Source organism: Eleutherodactylus coqui, chromosome 4 (assembly GCF_035609145.1).
Source record: "Eleutherodactylus coqui strain aEleCoq1 chromosome 4, aEleCoq1.hap1, whole genome shotgun sequence".
NCBI classification, from domain to species: Eukaryota; Metazoa; Chordata; class Amphibia; order Anura; family Eleutherodactylidae; genus Eleutherodactylus; species Eleutherodactylus coqui.
Genome location: NC_089840.1, coordinates 47,499,951 through 47,519,252, shown reverse-complemented (window position 1 = coordinate 47,519,252; position 19,302 = coordinate 47,499,951). Strand labels below are relative to the sequence as shown.

General features: G+C 41.1%; 1 protein-coding gene and 1 long non-coding RNA gene across 3 annotated transcripts in view; one reads left to right on the top strand and one right to left on the bottom strand.

Moving 5' to 3' along the window:
• The window catches only part of STYXL2 (serine/threonine/tyrosine interacting like 2), a 56,114-nt gene that overhangs the window by 10,690 nt on the left and 26,122 nt on the right, over positions 1–19,302 (top strand). The window contains exons 2-3 of one of the 2 annotated variants that reach the window (XM_066599381.1): positions 5,169–5,256; positions 5,329–5,450. In XM_066599381.1, the coding sequence (XP_066455478.1) occupies positions 5,338–5,450 (113 nt within the window). In that variant the 5' untranslated portion in view covers positions 5,169–5,256; positions 5,329–5,337. The remainder of the gene's footprint in view (positions 1–5,168; positions 5,257–5,328; positions 5,451–19,302) is intronic. The other variant, XM_066599382.1, reaches the window with a different exon arrangement.
• Positions 500–17,748, bottom strand: LOC136625293 (uncharacterized). Its single transcript, XR_010792532.1, has 2 exons — positions 17,550–17,748; positions 500–820 (listed from the first exon to the last, which is right to left on the bottom strand). It is a non-coding gene; the product is annotated as an uncharacterized lncRNA (long non-coding RNA).

Here is a 19,302-nt window from a genome sequence, read left to right as displayed (position 1 = left end):
GGATGCTGTCCTTAATGAGAGACAACAGCCCTCTTAATCCACATCATGGGCCTCTTACCAGCCAAGCCAGAAACCTACTGCACACTGATAAAGGGCGAAACACCCCGAAACAGCTTTCTGTGTATGGTTTTTCTGGCTTGGTTTCCTATTCCCAATCGTTGTTTTACAGACTTGTTAAAGAGTCATACATTGATTTGAAGAAATGCTGCCATCCAATAGGTGGCGCTGCAGAGGCACTGTTCCATTTTCCTTATTTGCATGAATTACCCAGGGGAACATGCATGGCCTTATAGGTCTCCTCACTCTCCTCTCAGGTGTCTTCTCACACCTCTTCTGGGTGCTCTTCTTGGGGAGAGATGATGCCCTCTTCCCCGACCCACTTACCCCTTAGTGTCAACACACACTTTTTGGGTGCTCTCCTTAAGGAGAGATAACATCCCTCTTGACCCCTCCCTGTATTTACAAATGCATTGTAAAGACAAAACACATTTTGCATTGCAAGTCACTGAGAATAATTAACATTTATTAAAAACGTAAAACAAATTTGCATTTTTAAAAAACGCATACGTTTTTACATACATTTTTCAAAGAGCGTGTAGCGTTTATGGCGCCAAGTTTGGTATGGAACCACAGGTGTAGTTACCATGCAGGTCTACGGAGTAGTTAGGTGGAAGCCAGAGGTCAGTATCAGGTGGTCTAAGGTTCGCAGTACAGTGAAGGAGGCGGGTATCGTTGTTTGGAGGAAAGCCAGAGTTCAGTATGAGGTGGTCTCAGGTTCGCTTGTTGTGGAGGAGGAGAGAAGCCTGATCAAAGCTGAAGCCTAATTAGGAACAGAGGTGGGGTCAGGACAGGGGCTGGGTTTGCAGGAACAAGTCAGAGAGTCAGGTGGGGATTGGATGGCTCAGTAGTGAGAGTTGCTGACTGGAGTGCAGGAGGTCCCTGGTTGGATTCCTGGTAGTGTCCTTTGGTACATTTGTAAATACAGACCAAAATGCTCCTGCGTAGCAACCTTACTTTTAGTAATTATTACCATGATTCGCTTGTTTCTGGGCAAAGCTAATAATTGCTTAGTGCTAACAAAGGTGATAATCAATGACAAAACTGGTGCTTACGATTGATTATCAATTGTGATGCCATACGGTGAGTTCCCAGAGGCCCGTATGGCCGAGTTCACCTGCACATTTCCAATTTACTGTTCTGTCATAGGACCAGAAAACTATTAATGATAGAATGGCGAATCCATCATATGATTAACACCAGGGGGGCTGGATGGACCCTGTTGACTATAATAGGGTCTGTCAAGGCTCCGCCATGCCAGGGGGGCACAACATGCAACCCACAATGCCATTCTGTGCTGCCCCAATCATCTGGACACACAAATATCTATGCGTGGCTGCCCAGATGTTTCTATGTCAAGGTGAAAAGGAGTGTCACATAGCAGGGCAACAGGAATGGACAAATACGAAGGGTGCACTGTATAGCCATATCTGGGTCCCCTATATATTAGGACAAGTACTAAGGGTGCACTGTGTAGTTGTTACGTTCGCTCGGTGCACTAAAGCGCCACTCCTCAGAACGGGCGCAAGTGTGCATTTTAAAACTGCAATCACACACATAGTATTGCACTGACAAATTGCACCTCTCCAGGTAAAAGATGGAAGGAACCCTGTCCCTTACTAATCAGGGAAAGTGGGGAATCCCTGCCTAAAAGCGGGGTGCTCGTCCCAATAAGGTTGGCCCCACTGTCTTCATCTGGGACCTAGCTATCTGTGATCAGGAGCCTGGAGAGATGCACTATACAGTGAACACACATAGGACACAACACTGTTCACACACAATGAACACAGAACAGGACTGCACATACAGCACATCTGGCCACTTGTACAGACACACAAAACACGTCGCTGTTCACACCAACACATAATGTAATGCAAACCACATAGAACAAGACTGCACATAAAGCACATGTCTGGCCACCTGCACAGACCTATACAACATATAACAGGAACCCCACCCAGAGCTCACATGCATAAAGATGGACAACCATAGCTAGTCCAAGTGTCTTCACACCAGGGAAATAGAGAGCCATGCCAGGCTGACATAGGGAACAGTGTCAAGCATCACCCATCTGACGCACACATAGGACATCAGACGTCTGGGGGCCACGCCTGCCCAGGGACAGGGAGAAACCTGTTGGTCAGCTACACCAGTGTGGTCACCATACCACACACTACACAATGCATGCACCCCAGACCGCAAGGAGGGGAGGGACAGCAGGTGTCCAGACCGTCTTCAGGGAAGGAGAGAGGAACACTACATACAAGCATGCAAACATACTAGCTGTGAGTGGGCTCAACACAGAGTAAAGCACTAAAATGGCCAACAATCTCTCACAAGAGTTGCTGGTATTTATCTGCTTCAGACAAAGGGGATTGGCTGGTGGAGAATACCACACCCAGCCCAATTAACTCCTACCTGAGAGAGTGTGCACAAGGAAGCCTGTGGAACCACATGTCCCAGATGCACAAACTTAACAATAGTCATGTCTGGGTCGCCTATATATTAGGACAAGTACTAAGGGTGCACTATGTAGCCATGTCTGGGTCTCCTATATATTAGGACAAGTACTAATGGTGTCCTGTGTAGTTATGTCTGGGCCCCTATATATTAGGACAAGTACTAAGGGTGCACTGTGTAGTCATGTCTGGGTCCCTATATATTAGGACAAGTACTAAGGGTGCACTGTGTAGTCATGTCTGGGTCCCTATATATTAGGACAAGTACTAAGGGTGCATTGTGTAGTCATGTCTGGGTCCCTATATATTAGGACAAGTACTAAGGGTGCACTGTGTAGTCATGTCTGGGTCCCTATATATTAGGACAAGTACTAAGGGTGCACTGTGTAGTCATGTCTGGGTCCCTATATATTAGGACAAGTACTAAGGGTGCATTGTGTAGTCATGTCTTGGTATCCTATATATTAGGAAATTATAGTACCAGTGTCTGTGTTGTGTTTTTGCACCTATGTTGCTGCTCTACACTATTTTTTGTTGACACACAGCACATTCTACACACTGCTCTGCTACATGGTTCATCCATTATGATCCCCACATATCACACACACAACTCTACTACATCCATCCTGACCCCACACATTACACACACAGCAGATGACACACACAGCTCTGCTGCATCCTGATTCCCACACATCAGACACACAGCTTTACTACATCCATCCTGATTCACATACGACACACACAGCTCTACTCTACTCTACATCCATCCTGATTCATACACATGACACACACAGCTCTGCTACATCCACATCCATCCTGATTTCCACACATCACCAGACTCTTGGATACAGTGATGAGCCCTTGGTCATGTGATCCCTGACTCCACCCACACAGGTGATCACATGATGGTGATGTCATCACAGGTCCTGGTAGTAGCTGCTGTTGGTTTATCCAGTATACAGTACTTTTTACCAAACTGCACAATGGCTCCTCCCAGAGCAGTGATGTCACCACAGGTCCTTCAGCCCACCGGATCTCTGTGGTGATGGTAGGTCGGTGTCTTCTGTCAGGACCGCTGAGTTGTGTCTGAGATAATAACGGCTTAGTTGTATTTTCATTTTGTTATTTTTTTGTCCTCCCTTTTTCAAGAGCCCTAACTGTGTTGTTCTTCTGTCGGTCAGGTTCTGTGTTTTATAAGTGTCGTAGGACCTTCGATGACATCACCAGAGGTGGAGCATCAGAAGCACTCACATACTAACTGACAAGTGGTCGATAGTAGTTTAACAAGTACTAAGGGTGCACTGTGTAGCCATATCTGGGTCTTATATATATTAGGAGAATAACGTTTTTTGACCTGTTTGGCACTCCAAAAATGAGTATATGGGTTAGAGACATTATATATACATGCAGCAGTCTACATTGTAGTTTATAGGACTTATGAAATGCCAGACCGTGACCTCATCATCTACAATGGAGAGTACCAATTGCATTATCTCCTCTTCTGTGCAGTGCTGATTGCGGGGGAAGATGACCCCTATTCTCCCATCAGGTGGGAGTCCTGGAAGTGGAACTTACTTCTTTTTATTATGGTATATACTTAGGATATACCATGAATGTTTCAGATTGTAATACCCTGGTGGCCCTTGCAAGCGGTTCAGTATGGTAATGCGGCCCTCAGACTAGAAAAAGTTGTGTACCCTTGCGCCATGGTGTTAGCCATTTGGTTGGGAAGAGTGATGTACGCTGCAATGTGTATTCTTCCCATCAACGTTCGATGCAAATGTGAGCTCGGCATAATGCTGACTCCTCAGGATTGGGTATCAATTTCACATTTGTGGGGGATCAGCTGTTTGGAGGGGCTGTAGCAGTTTGGTGAGCAGTGTGGCATCTTTATTGTATTCTGAGCACAGTGCCATACACTGTGCAGTATCCTGGTATTGCAGCTCAATCCTATTCATTTGAATGGGACTAAGCTGCAGAGAAGTCATGTGACTAATGAATGTGACATAACAGGCCAGAGAAGAGGCTGAAGTGCTCTCCATGGCTCATTCAACTAGTTGGAAGGGGGTCAACTTCCTTCACAATCACTTAAAAGCTCATGAGCCGCAGTTCAAAATCTGTAATCGGACCCCCATCTACCATGTATCATTTATAATACTGCTGACTTCTTACGTGATGGAGGGATCTTTGGGTCCCCCTTAAAGCATCAGCAGCTGGCGCAATTGATTCCTCTGCACCCGTGTAATACATACATATTATCCTGGAAACCTTGGCAGTGTCATACAGTCTGTATTACAGCAGCATCACAGAACTGTCAATGGTATTACTGATCCAAATCTACATTTTTGTAGAACACTATAGTGATCTGAGATTGGTCCAGCCAAACTGTTGAAGGAAGGGAGAGAGCAATAGCTGAGGAGCTGTTTGAATTGAATCCTATGACTACACTTCGACCAACCTAGAAAAACAATGAAAAATAATCTATTAAAGAAGTTCTATCAAAAGCAGCTGTGCAGTACCCCCTATGACCACAAGATGGCAGTGTCATTCATGTGATCATTCAATAAGTGGTGGTCAGAATATTCTGGGTTACTATAGACTACATCTCCTGTTTCTTGCTGCTCGTGTTGTGATTTTTTTTACCCCCTGCAGTCGCATCAGAGTCATGTTTGTGGCCTCCAGCAATTATGAACCTGAGCATGCTGGGAGTTGTAGTCTCACGACCTCTGCAGAGCCACAGGTAGGAGACCACTGGTGTACATTATGGTTACCTTTCAGCTTCTTCCAATGTTTTATTAATTTCTCTTTTCAGTGAGCCGCCATGGCGTCCGGACAAGACCAAGACAATGAGCAAGTGGTCCCTGATAAGGGTGACGAGGATGATGATGTTCTGGCCGTTCAAGCCCGCTACCTGCGCAGTCCATCCCCCACTAAGTGAGTAATATATACATGTTTGTGGCTGCAATTTAAGATTCAGCCTTATTAACAACTAACATGAAAAATCTAGCAAGGCGTAGCGACCATGGAGAATCTATGGTAATGGCACGACCCAGTGGGCATCTTCACCGTGTTGTGATTTCTACTGGGCAAGCTTCGAGCAGAAAGTCAAATGGGTTAACCAGGCAGCGCCCGCCGGCATACACTGAGGTCAGATATATAGATAAATCTGTATGGGAAGCCACACCCCCTACCAACAACTCCCACCCATTATTTAATTTTTTTTTAAACAAGTGGCGCAGAATGAAGAAAAGTAGCAAATTTTTGTGCAAAGACTGGCTTGCGCAAAAACTTTTGAGTTTTTTTTTACGCCAGAAACTGGCGTATAAATGAGCCCCAGTATATTGTGATATGTGGGACTTTATGCTGATTGAAACAGTACCTTTAATTTTCTGGCACACAGGCTCCTATGGAAATATATGGCCCTAATAACCATTCTTTTTGAATCACCCTGTATAGCAATGAACCTTCATCACTGATACGTTCTGCAATTCTCTCCTATTCCTTGCTTGTTATGTGTAAGACCTCTGCTTGCTGTCACTAAGAGCGACCTAATTCATCTAATGTATGGATATGCCATACATGTTGGAAATACCCCCTTAAGCCAGATTTACACAAGCGTATGGTAACCTGTCCATAGTATGAGCGTGTTACAGATGACATTACAACCGTATGTCATCAGTATTTGCTTCTGTATTTACTGTCATTGGTTTTATATCGCGCTGGATAAATGCTGATCCCTATTTACCCTATAGAAAATATCAAAGGAAGCAAAAACGGACAAAAATAGTGTATTTTTCGCTTTTAAAAAACGGCCATGAAAAATTTGGCCATGTAAATAGATACATAGATTTATATCAGCTCCACATTACGGACCTAATATGGAGCAGAAATATACTTGTCTGAAGGCGGCCTTAACCCTTTTCAATCCAATTTACATCCTGGTTTTCCTGGGGGGCTTGCTCTTTTTCTGCCATTATACAACGGCGCTATCTGCTGGCTAAAGCCAATACTGCATGAGGTGACACGTTGGATAGGCTCTGACAGCAGAGAGGCTGGCAATATATAGTAAGGGAACCCCGACGGACGTCTTCCAACATCGGAGCCATACAGCCTTAAATCATAATGTCTTCAGAGGTCAGACAGTGGATTGGAAAGGGTTAATCTCATTGTGTGCAAAACTGTAGTTGACACGAGTGGTTTCATGCTGCAGATTCCTCTAAGGATCAGTAGTATACCGGAGCCCGGGGTGGGGGGCTCGGCAGAGTCTGGATTTCATATTAAAACCAAGACAGCTCAATAGGGAAAAAGAGAGATAAGGAAAATGAAAATTTATGTCACCGTCCATTTCAGACAGAAAACTCTCATTCTCAGTTTAATGCTGCAGCCCTGAGAATGTTTTTCATTTTCTCCCTGCCATAAAGCGCTTCCCCCGATACCTTCCACGTAAAATATTTAATTATTTGTCTTATTATGAAGCAGAAGCTGTGTCTTAAGACCTCATTCCAGTTTTCTCATGTCTTCAAGGGGAAAGGGTTGTCCAAATAAGTCACCCCTTTTTGATCAGCTGTTATAAATGCTGCCTGCTAACCCTTTTCAATCCAGTGTCCGCCTTGGTTCAACATTAAAGGGGTTGTCCCGCGCCGAAACGGGTTTTTTTTTTTTCAACCCCCCCCCCCGTTCGGCGCGAGACAACCCCGATGCAGGGAAGTAAAGAAAGTTTACCGGAGCGCTTACCTTAATCACCGCGCTCCGGTGACTTCAATACTTACCGCTGAAGATGGCCGCCGGGATCCTCTGTCTTCGTGGACCGCAGCTCTTCTGTGCGGTCCACTGCCGATTCCAGCCTCCTGATTGGCTGGAATCGGCACGTGACGGGGCGGAGCTACACGGAGCCGCTCTCTGGCACGAGCGGCTCCATAGAAGACTGCTGAAGACCCGGACTGCGCAAGCGCGGCTAATTTGGCCATCGGAGGCCAAAAATTAGTCGGCACCATGGAGACGAGGACGCTAGCAACGGAGCAGGTAAGTAAAAAACTTTTTATAACTTCTGTATGGCTCATAATTAATGCACAATGTATATTACAAAGTGCATTATTATGGCCATACAGAAGTGTATAGACCCACTTGCTGCCGCGGGACAACCCCTTTAAGATTTCCCTCCATAGCTCCGATGTCCGACGCGTGTTTCTAACACTATGCAGGACAGAGCTCCGATGTTAGAGGCTGTTCTGCATATGTATGCTACAGTATACAGGGCAGCGATCCGATGTAACATACATATGCAGAACAGACTCCAACATCGGAGAGCTGTCCTGCATAACTTTAGAAACATGTGTCGGCCCTTGTTTCGATATTGGAGCTATGCTTGGAAATCTTAATGTCAGACAAAAGGATGAAACTCAATTGCAAAGAGTTAATTTTCAAAAAATTGCTAATAAAATCATCATGACAGTACATTTTTATGTGTTTCTGTTAAGTAATTCCACGGAATCCACAACAGGCTTTCCCATCCAAAATAAATATGGGCTGGGGAGCGTGCGGGTGGCAGGAAAATTGGGTTGGGAAGGGTTAATTCTGTATAATATGGCAGATACTGAATTGATTGTAGTATAATGACTCATGGCAAGTTGTCTAGAGCGATAGCAGGACTTCCTCTTACAGGGGGTCCTGAGCATGGGGTCTCCTTTAAAGGGATTTTCTGTGACTAAGATATTAATGATCTATCCTCCTCACCTCAAGATAAGTCCTTACTATCTGATTGGTGGGGGTTCGCACTTGGGAAACCCGACGATTATCTGTTCACTGGGCTGGTATGTTCAAGCACTTCCCTGATTTCTGCAGGGAGTAGCCAACTCCATTCCCACTCCGGAGGAGCTGGAGGACAAAGAACTGCCCCAAAAGGACGAATATACACTCAATCACTAACGTGGAGAACAAAAAGTAAGAAGTAAAACAAAACTAAGGAGGGGAATGGGGAAAAATGCACCCTAAGATTCTAATACAAGAAAAACCCTACCTAAAAAGCGAGGTAATCGTTCTGACGAGGATAGACCCACTTACAGAACCTGGGGAAACCTAGACTGTCCCTAGGTGGTGACGAGGAGGGTGATAATAGACAGATGTAAATCATGATTACCGCAAAAGTCCAGAGATGAAAATGCTAACCAATAAGTACTAACACTGCAAGCTTATCTGATGGAGGTTTACACCAGGAGAATGCGGCACCCTCTGGGAGGAGGGGCTGGAAGAAATATACTATAATAATGGATGATTGGCTGGCTGGGGTAACCACCTCCCCACCAGCCAATCAAACCCCACATAGGCAGATGTATGTTAATGTCGGTGTCAGTGCCGAATGACAGAACACATGCGACGGCGCCGCAATCGTGCACAACCTTCAGATTGTGGCCGGCATCACAACAGGTGAAGCTTGATATTGCAGACCAAGTTCCCATTAATTTCAATCAGCTCAGTGCAAAAGCGCACTGGCCCAGAGAACAACTGATTGCTGATAATCTCTGGTGATGACTTCACTGTTTAGCAGGCACAGCGCCGTACATTCCCTAGTGGCTGTGTATGGTATAGCAACTCAATCTCATTCACTTGAACGGGATAAAACTGAGCTGTTCTTAGGCCATATGACCAATGAACATGATACTACAGGCCTGAGAAGAGGCTGCGGTGCTCATCTGACTGCTGAAGCCTCTTCAAACAGCTGTAGGTCTGGGTCCAAATAGCAGAACCCCACTGGTCGGATATTGATGACTTATTTTGGCCATCAATATTGGAATCCTGGAAAACCCCTTTAATGATGCCCATTCTTTTTCTCTTGAGAACTTATCTGACCTCCAAAATGAAATGAACATCTGATGATGGCTACTTTCTCATTCCGAATTTTGGATTAGCTCATTTGCATCAGTGTGATTTGTAGGTCTTTGTAGGGTAAGATGCGCATTAGTAATACAATGTCTACATATACACATAAATGGTTTTACCTCATTTTTATAGATCACTTCAGTGTTTGGTTGATCTAGGAGTCAACCAACCTGCAGTGATCGCTGGGATAAATCTTGTCCGGTGACACATTTTCTCTACAGTGACAGCTAAAGGGAAAATGTAGAATGACTTGGTGGTGTTCATGCAAATATATGGCCTCTTACTTAGCAGCACTACCTTTGACATCCGTATGATCTAATAGTATATATAGAACAGCATGGTCTTTATAATAAGCACAGAGCTATTGAAAAGGTCAATGCTCTGGAAGACCTCTGGCATTCTTGCATTACATGAAGCCTATTGATTTTAATGGATGCCATATAATGCTTTTTTTCCACCTGCAGTGTGCTGAGCAGCGGGCGCTGGAAAACTGGCTGGCTATACCCCTTTAATAAAACATGCATATTATAAGCTGGAAACCCTACATCATTTATGTGGTGGTTCAGGGGGCAGTATTAGTTATACCTGCATGATATACAAGGAGAGACAGGGAGGCAGTACTGTCTGTGCCTACATCCTTTACCAGATGAGATACTGAGGCAGTGTCTTCTGTACCTATATCATTAACAGGAGGAGGCAGGGATACAGTACTACCTGTGCCTACATTGTTTACATGGCAAGACAGGCCGGCAGTGCTATCTGTGCATATATCATTTACATGGAAAGTCAGGAAGGCAGTACTTTGTGTCTGCATCACTTACAAGGAGAGACAGTGAGGTAGTTCTAGTGTATGTGTACTTACATCATTTACAGGAAGAGACAAGATGGCAGTACTATCTGTGCCTATATTATTTACAGGGAGGGACAGGAATGCAGTAATATATATTACATATATCACTTACAGGGAGGCATTTCTATCTGTATCTACAGAATTTACATGGAGAGACAAGGAAGCAGTATTATCTAAATGTTCATAATTTAAATGAAAAGTCAGACAGGCAGTACTCTCTGTGCCTACATCATTTACAGGGAGAAACAGGGAGGCAATAATATGTGTCTGTATCATTTACATGGAAAGTCAAGGAGGTAGCACTATCTGTGCCTACGTCATTTACAGGGAGAACCAGGGAGGCAGTAGTGTCCAGGAAGAGACATGACGGCAGTACTATCTGTACCTACATCATTTACAGGGTGAAACAGGGAGACAATAATGTGTGTCTACATCATTTATATGAAAAGACAGGGAGGTAGTATTATCTGTGCATATACCATTTACATGGAAAGACAAGGAGGTAAATAATTCTAAGAGACTTACACAACATTTACCATTTACTTCTACTCAACTGTGAGTCAAAACTCTCATAGTATGATTCCTACACTATGACTCAATGGTGGGCAAGATCTTGTGGTTGGAAGCAGGGAGTAGACATGTCAAAATCCCATTAAGGAGAAGCTCTGGCCATACAGAAGCATCTTGTCTGCCATGGTCTCCATCCTTGTTCTGGAGTCAGCGTTTATTGCTGCAGATTATGGCAGTCACTAGTACTGATTGCTTAACATCAAGTGGAAATGTTCCTAGTTCACATAATTCACAAGTAAAGGTTACCGCGACTATTATGTCTGCACTGAAGTTTTATGTGAGAAGGTGGAAGATACAATTGAATCATAAAGCATCGCTGCAGGCATTCTACTTGAAGGTTGGTGTTTTTGAAACTGCAGGAAGCTCATATAGTATTCAATCTGGGTTACACTGCCTCCTAGTGAGTGGAAACGAGAAATGCCAATACAAATTCCAATCTTCATTGCTCATTAGTGTCAAATCCCAGTTTGCAGCCTTCAGTACAGATACAGCATGTAGATCTTTTGTATACATCATGTATGTTATAGATAAGGTAGCACTTAAAGGATCTGAACCAAAATAGACTTTTGTTACCTACCCATAGGATACGTGCTAAAAGTCGGATTAATGAGGATCTCACTGCTGAGACCCCCACAAGTCTTGAGTCCCACTCACTGCACCCTCCCACAGTGACGTGGAGATTGAATGGAGCGGTGGTCGCACATGCTCAGTGCTGCACCTATCATTTCAATAAGGCGGACAGAAATAGCCGAATACAAGCACTGAGTTATCTCCGGCAGTCCTATTGAAGATGAATGGAGTGCTACTGCCACTCCATTTAAGCTTCTTCTCACTGTGGGGGGTGCATTGAGTCCGCAGTAAGTGAGAGAGGGGGGACTCAGGAGCAGTGGGGGTCTCAGCGGGAGATACACACAGATTAGACTTTTATTACCTATCGTATGGATAGGTAAGAGTCTATTTTCATACATCCCCTTTAAGTTGCGATGTAAAAGTGAAGTGTTAAAATGGACTGAAACATTAATATACCCCCCTAAAAAAATGCATACAGATATATACTGCTATACAGTCCTATTAATTACAGAATAATCCATTTTATGGAATAGTCAACTTCCAGTTTCTTAGCCCCACAGGAAAGCTTTTTCGATTAGAAAGTCCCTGCCTTCATTGCTAAATGATGGATAAATGAATGATTGAGGCTGCAGCAGGTCTCACACAAGTGGAGGCTGGGAGGCATTACTTAAAGGGAGAGACAGGGTGGCAGTACTATCTGTGCCTGTATCTCTTAGAGGGAGGCAGTACTAGCTGTGCCTACATCACATGTAGGGAGAGACAGGGAGGCAGTATTATCTGTGCCTACATCACTTACAGGGAGGCAGTACTATCTATGCCTATATCACTTACTGGAAGAGACTGGGAAGCAGTACTATCTGTGCCTACATCATTTACATGGAAGCAATACTAACTGTGCCTATATCACTTACAGGGAGCCAGTACTATCTCTGCTTAAAGACAGTAGTATCTCTGCCTAAAGACAGGGAGGCACTGTTATCTGTGCTTACATAACTTCGAGGTAGAGACATGGAGGTAGTACTATCTGTACCTTCATCATTTACAGGGAGGTAGTACTGTCTATCTGTACTATATAATTTATGGGGAGATATATGGAGACAGTAATATATACCAACATCATTTACAGGGAGAGACAGGGCGACAGTGGTATCTCTGCCTACATAACTTACATGAACAGGCATGCAGATAGCATTAGCCATGCCTAAATCATTTACATGGAAAGAGCGGGAAGCAGCGGTATACTTGATTCATCATTTCTATGGAGAGGGTAGCGGTACTAGCTTTCTAGCTTGCCCATGGAGATTACATGGCTGTATACTTTATGCACCTACAGGTAATTAATATATATATATATATATATATATATATATATATATATATATATATATATAAAATATATAACTACCACATGTATTTATTGTATTCTTTCACTAAGAAAAAAAGCTATGCAGTACCTCCAGTGTCCACCAAGCAGTGCTGCAAAGACCTTCTATTCAACACTATTTGTACTATGTAATTTGTATACTAGACTGGTATAAAATCTATATATAAACAGGAGGTCACTTTATTTTGGAGTGGGAGATCACAGAAACTCAGTAGTTTGGGCACCAGCAACCATTGTTCATCATATTAAAGTGAACTATCCTTTTAAGAAGAGATTGTGCGGCACAGACACATCTATTTTTAATATAATTATATCAGCAGCGTATGCGAGGAATGAATGAGTCACTGGTGTCAGTCACTGCGCTATTTTAATGCTGCACCTTCATCACCGTTCTGCAATTTTACTACAACAGTCAAAAGAACAAAGCAATTTGCTCAGGGCCAGATATAGAAATTATGTATGCAAATATATGCATATTATTCATAACAAATGTATTCAAATGAGAGTTGTACATGCAAAGTTATGCAACTTAGATATGCAAAAATCTACCTAATTAACCTATTTAACTTATGGTGAGTGGATGGGGAAGTGTTTCATATGCAGAAATATGCTGGTTGGGGCATTTGCATATGCATGCCTGCAAATGTATTTGCATATATAAACACTAGCATAATTTTGCATAGATCGATTCAGAATACTTTCTGTGCTTCACTTTACTTTTACTTTCCTTGACTTATGTTAAGGTTGAATTATGTGATTTTTATTTTAATGACTATCTATCTATCTCATATCTATCTATCTCATATCTGTCCATCTATCTATCATCTTCCTTTCTACCTGTCTGCCAGTTTTAACTACCCCATTTCCCCAAAAATAAGCTCTACCATGAAAATAAGCCCTTCCCTGATTTTTCTGGATTTTCAGGGAGGCTTGAAATATAAGCCCTACCCGGAAAATAAGCCCTAGCTGCGTTACATTAAAAAAAGCAATACATTACCTAGCAGGCTCGGTCTTTGTCCTTCCCGCTGCTCTCCAGAGCTACGGGAAGCATCCTGCAGTCCTTGGCCGCCCACAGAAGATCGCTTTCTGATACATAAAATCCCGCTTCCAGAAAGCGATAGCTCTAATTGGTTCTCGAGCATTGCTCAGCCAATTAATGCAGCTCTCAATGAATCAATGCAATGGCTGTGATTGGTTCATCCAGTGCGGCATTGATTGGCTGAGCAGCATTTGAGAACCAATCAGAGCCATTGCTTCCTGGAGGCGGAATTTATGAATCCTGTAACCAGGAAGTGATCTTCTGTGCACAGCCAAGAAATGCAGGAAGCCTTCCGAAGAGCAGCGGGGGGACAACGCAGACCAAGGCTGCTAGGTAAGTACAATAAGACATCCCCCAAAAGTAAAACCTAGTGCCTCTTTTAAGGCAAAAATTAATATAAGACAGGGTCTTATTTTGGGGGAAACACTGTATTTCTACTGTCAACAAATAGATAAAGATTAGATAGATTAAATAGAATGAGTAGAGGAAATACTATTGATGACCTGTCCTCAGGATCGTTTATCATCAATGGATGATCGCCCGTGGTCTGCCACTTGGGATCCCCTTAATCAGCAGATCAGGCGCCTGCTGTCAGCGCTAAAACACTGCTCCGACGCTTATGTAGTGGCCAGCGCTTGTAACTGCAGGCAGATCTGTCATTACGCTTAATGACAGCTGTGTCTGCAGTTTCAAACACTGACCACTACACAGGTCAGAGCATAAGCTTCCGCTTTGTTTCCCTGTGTGTTGTGGCACTGACAGTGGGTGTCCAATCTGCTAATCAACTGGGATCCCAAGTGGCGGACCCTAGCCAATCAACTATTGATAACCTATCATGAGGACAGGTATTTCCTGGAAAACCCCTTTTAATTTCCTCCTGGGGCTTTTTCACAATTAAAAATGTAAGTTTTGCAATTAATAAATGGGTAGCTAAACTTCTAGAGAGACAAGTAGCCTGGAACCGTGTTAGCACGAAAAATCTATGTGATGGTAAATACTCCTGAAGAAAAAAATACAAAACTATTATAGAAGTATCACTTCTTCTGTGATACTTATCTCTTTTTTATGCAAGAGTATTTATTATAACATAGACAGATACATACAAAGACATATGTTTACTAGAGATGAGCGAACGTACTCGGTAAGGCCGATTTCGCAATCGAGCACCGAGATTTTCGAGTACTTCACTACTCGGGTGAAAAGATTCGTGGGTCGCCGGGGGGCGGGGCGTGGGGTGGTGGAGCGGGGGGTAGCAGCGCGGAACAGGTGGGAGCTCTCTCTCTCTCCCTCTCCCACCCACTCCCCTCTGCAACCCCCCGCTCACCCACGGCGCCCCCCGAATCTTTTCACCCGAGTAGTGAAGTACTCGAAAATCGCGGTGCTCGATTGCGAAATCGGCCTTACCGAGTACGTTCGCTCATCTCTAATGTTTAACAACAATGTCTCCATGTTTGACAGTTTTTTGATATATAGATAGGAGATAGATAGATAGATATAAGATAAATAGATGTTAGATAGATAGATATGAGATAGATAGATAGATATAAGATAAATAGATGTTAGATAGATAGATATAAGATAGATAGATAGATAGATAGATAGATAGATAGATATGAGATAGATAGATAGATAGATAGATAGATATGAGATAGATAGATATGAGATATATAGATAGATAGATAGATAGATAGGAGATAGATGGATAGATATGAGATAGATAGATAGATAGATATGAGATAGATAGATATGAGATAGATAGATATGAGATAGATAGATAGATAGATAGGAGATAGATGGATAGATATGAGATAGATAGATATGAGATAGATAGATATGAGATAGATAGATAGATAGATAGATAGATAGATAGATAGATAGATAGGGGATAGATAGATATGAGATAGATAGATAGATAGAGAGATAGATATGAGATAGATAGATATGTGATAGATAGATAGATAGATATGAGATAGATAGATATGAGATAGATAGAAAGATAGAAGATAGATATGAGATAGATAGAGTAACCAGGAAAAAATACACAATAATATCCCATAGATGTTGCCCTAGTTGGTCTTGAACCCAGGACCACAGTACTGTGGCTCCGCAGTACTAACCATTGAGCCAGCTTTGCATCAGTAGCAGTAAAGTACTGTTATGCACCCATTCTTTAGTGAGGGTCATGTGTGTATTTATGGCATACAGAGTGATTGAATCCTCCATTAGTCTCCCCATCTTCATTGTAAGTCAATCTAATTGAAATACCTGTTCCTCACAGCTGGGGTCATCCATAACCTTTTTTTTATTTGTCCTTCTTTGCCCTTTTTATTAATTCCAAAAAATACATTTATGGACTAGATGGTAAAGCTGCTGCTGCACTAGTGCTTTACAGGGGAAGGCCACAGAGTTATTTATTAAAATACATATTGTAATCACTGCCATTAATCCCTGCTCCCAGTGCTGTCAGTTTAATTTCCCTATTCTTTACTTTCTTATGGTGGTCATACTATGGCAGATGCTTCGTGGTCGATATCCGTATACCCCTTAGGGAAAGATTGGATCAACACAGGGAGATTCTATAATACTTCCTTGTGTGCTTTTGAGCACTTCTGATCACCAGAAGCGCAACATCTCGCCCCCTACGTGGATCTTTTCATGATAAGAGTGCCAGAAAATGTAAAACTGAGGCTGGTTATAAAATGACGTTTCCTCTAATGTGTGGCAACAATCCTCTAGCTCTAGATGCAGTAGATATAATCTATCTATCTATCTATCTATCTATCTATCTATCTATCTATCTATCTATCTATGTCATATGTATCTATCTTATATCTATTTATCTCATATCTATCTATCTAAGAATCTCATATCTATCTATCTATCTATCTATCTATCTATCTATCTATCTATCTATCTATCTAAGAATCTCACATCTATCTATCTATCTATCTATCTCATATCTATCTATCTTATATCTATCTAAAAAATCTAATTTCTCAGGTCCAGAGTGCAAATTCACAATTTTCACAATTTTTTTCATTGTTTAAAGCAATTTTTCAATTAGTTTGGATTTAGTTTTCTGCTTTTCTCTACATAATGATAACTATGTAAAACTTGTTTACTTTTATTCATCACTAATCATGTAAATCAGAACATATCCTACATACATTTCTACAAAAAGTTGACTCCCTCCCTATTTTCAATTTCTTCTATGCCATTATACAGCCAGCGGGCCTTTCAACATTAATTTCTTCAAATATCATCTACTGATCAGTCAGTAAAGAATAAAGCAATGATTTGACCTCTTTTACATATTCTGAAGGTCCGTGATAAAAAAGTTTTCTGTAAATTGTTTCTGCATAGTCCTGAGAACCCGCAGGACCGTCTTCAGTGACTAAAATGTTGCATTTAATATTTTACTTTTTCACTTATTTTTTTTATTCATTTTCATAAAAAAATTCTAAACTCACTTTTTCACATTTTTTAATATAAAATGTTTTAATTTAAATATAACCCCGATCATTACTCTGAAATGGCACAGTGTAATCCAAACACTTCTGCGTTGTCTCTTTTTTTTTCCCTTGACCGGTATTTGACGGAATGCTATTAAGCAGCTGTTATTAGCCGATACAATGTTGCACACAGAGTGGCTGATATAGGACTGGCTGTGGAGAGATGTTTTTCACGCTTTTTATTTTAATAAACTCTAAGTACAGGTTTACGCTAAACATACATAACACTTACCGTACATCTGTACTTGCCATTCCGTATCATGAACCAATTTGTGTTCTTTTTTGGGGACGTACTGTATCTTTATAAATGTTGTGTCCATTCCAGAATTGTTTCTGCCTCTTCTTACATTTTATAGCTGACCGTTTTGTTTGAGCAGAGCAGATAATATTCTTCTGAACCCCTCATACTAAGCATTAAGGATAATAAAGCAGAATAGGTTCTCCTTTTTTGGTTTTTGTATTGTTCTTAGATTTATTCTAGAATTTCTAAAAATAGGTTAAAAAATCTCATTTACAATTTTTAGCACAAAATAGCATTTTTTTTCATCTACATGATTAAACAAAAAACATTTTTTCCCCACAATTTTTACAATTGCTATTTTATTTAGTGTCATATAGCACCATAATAATAATAAAACAGCCCCATGAGAGATTTTAATTTTAATGTTATATATATATAGATATATATAGATAGATAGATATCTATATATATATAACAAAAGGGAAAGCTTTCCTACTGCAGAAGAAAAAAAATTGTGGCATTTTCTGCCCTTTTATTCTCTTCTGAGAAAAGCAGGGCTAAAAACGCAAGATGAGGCGTCCATCTCATAACTCCCAGAATGCTTTGTGAATGACATGAAAAACACAAGGCTTGATGATCCTTCCCTCTCGACCTGTATCCAGATGGCTACCCTGGTATCGATCCGTTGGTAATATATAACATGATGAATGTAGAGGGCTATTTCTGTCACCTTGGATACGGAAACCACCAGCGCTCGCTGATTGAATCCCCTGCCATTATTTTCACTGCAGAAACAGGTTTTTGTTTTTCCTTTTTTCTTTTTAAAATTTATCCTTTTTATATATATTTTTATACTAAAGGTTGCACAAACCGGCGACGGGTCTGGCGGATGTATAATTGGGATTTCTAGAACATCGCTTATTGGGGAAAAGATGATATAAATAAATAAATTACATTAGAAGGGAAGTGATGCTAAAAAAAAAATAACTAAAATTACTGTGAGGTGTAAGCGACAAATGGAGTCCGGTGCTATTTTTTTTATTAACCCTTTGCTGTAAGTAACGGCAAAAAAATACTACATTGAAAAAATTATACATATATGTATATATATATATATATAAATATATATATTGATGTGTGTATATATATATATATATATATATATATATATGTGTGTGTGTGTAAATATATATATATATATATATCAAAGCTTATATATATACATATATATGTGTATGTATGTGTGTGTGTGTATGTGTATATATATATATCAAAGCTTATATATATATATATATATATATATATATATATATACATACATATATATATATGTATGTGTGTGTATGTGTATATATATATATATATATATATATACGTATATATATATATATATATATATATATATATATATATGTATATATATATATATATATATATATATAAGCTTGCAACATACATATATCACATGTTTAAAAAGGCTATAAGCAGGTGTTTACCTAAAACTCGGCATCTGCTTCCTGCACGGTTTCAGCTTTCGATTTTATCATCCGCTGCAGCTGCTTGTGTGGTAGAGAAATACTAAAATGGAAGAAGATTGTGCAAGGTTGGAGCTTGAAGATAGAGAAAACAAGATGACCCTGGTGAAGCATGATAAAGACAGCCATAACGCTGGTTTCACACACACAGACGTTTTCGCAAAAACGCCACGTTTTTGACATTTTGATGCAGCTGTGTTTTTTTTCTA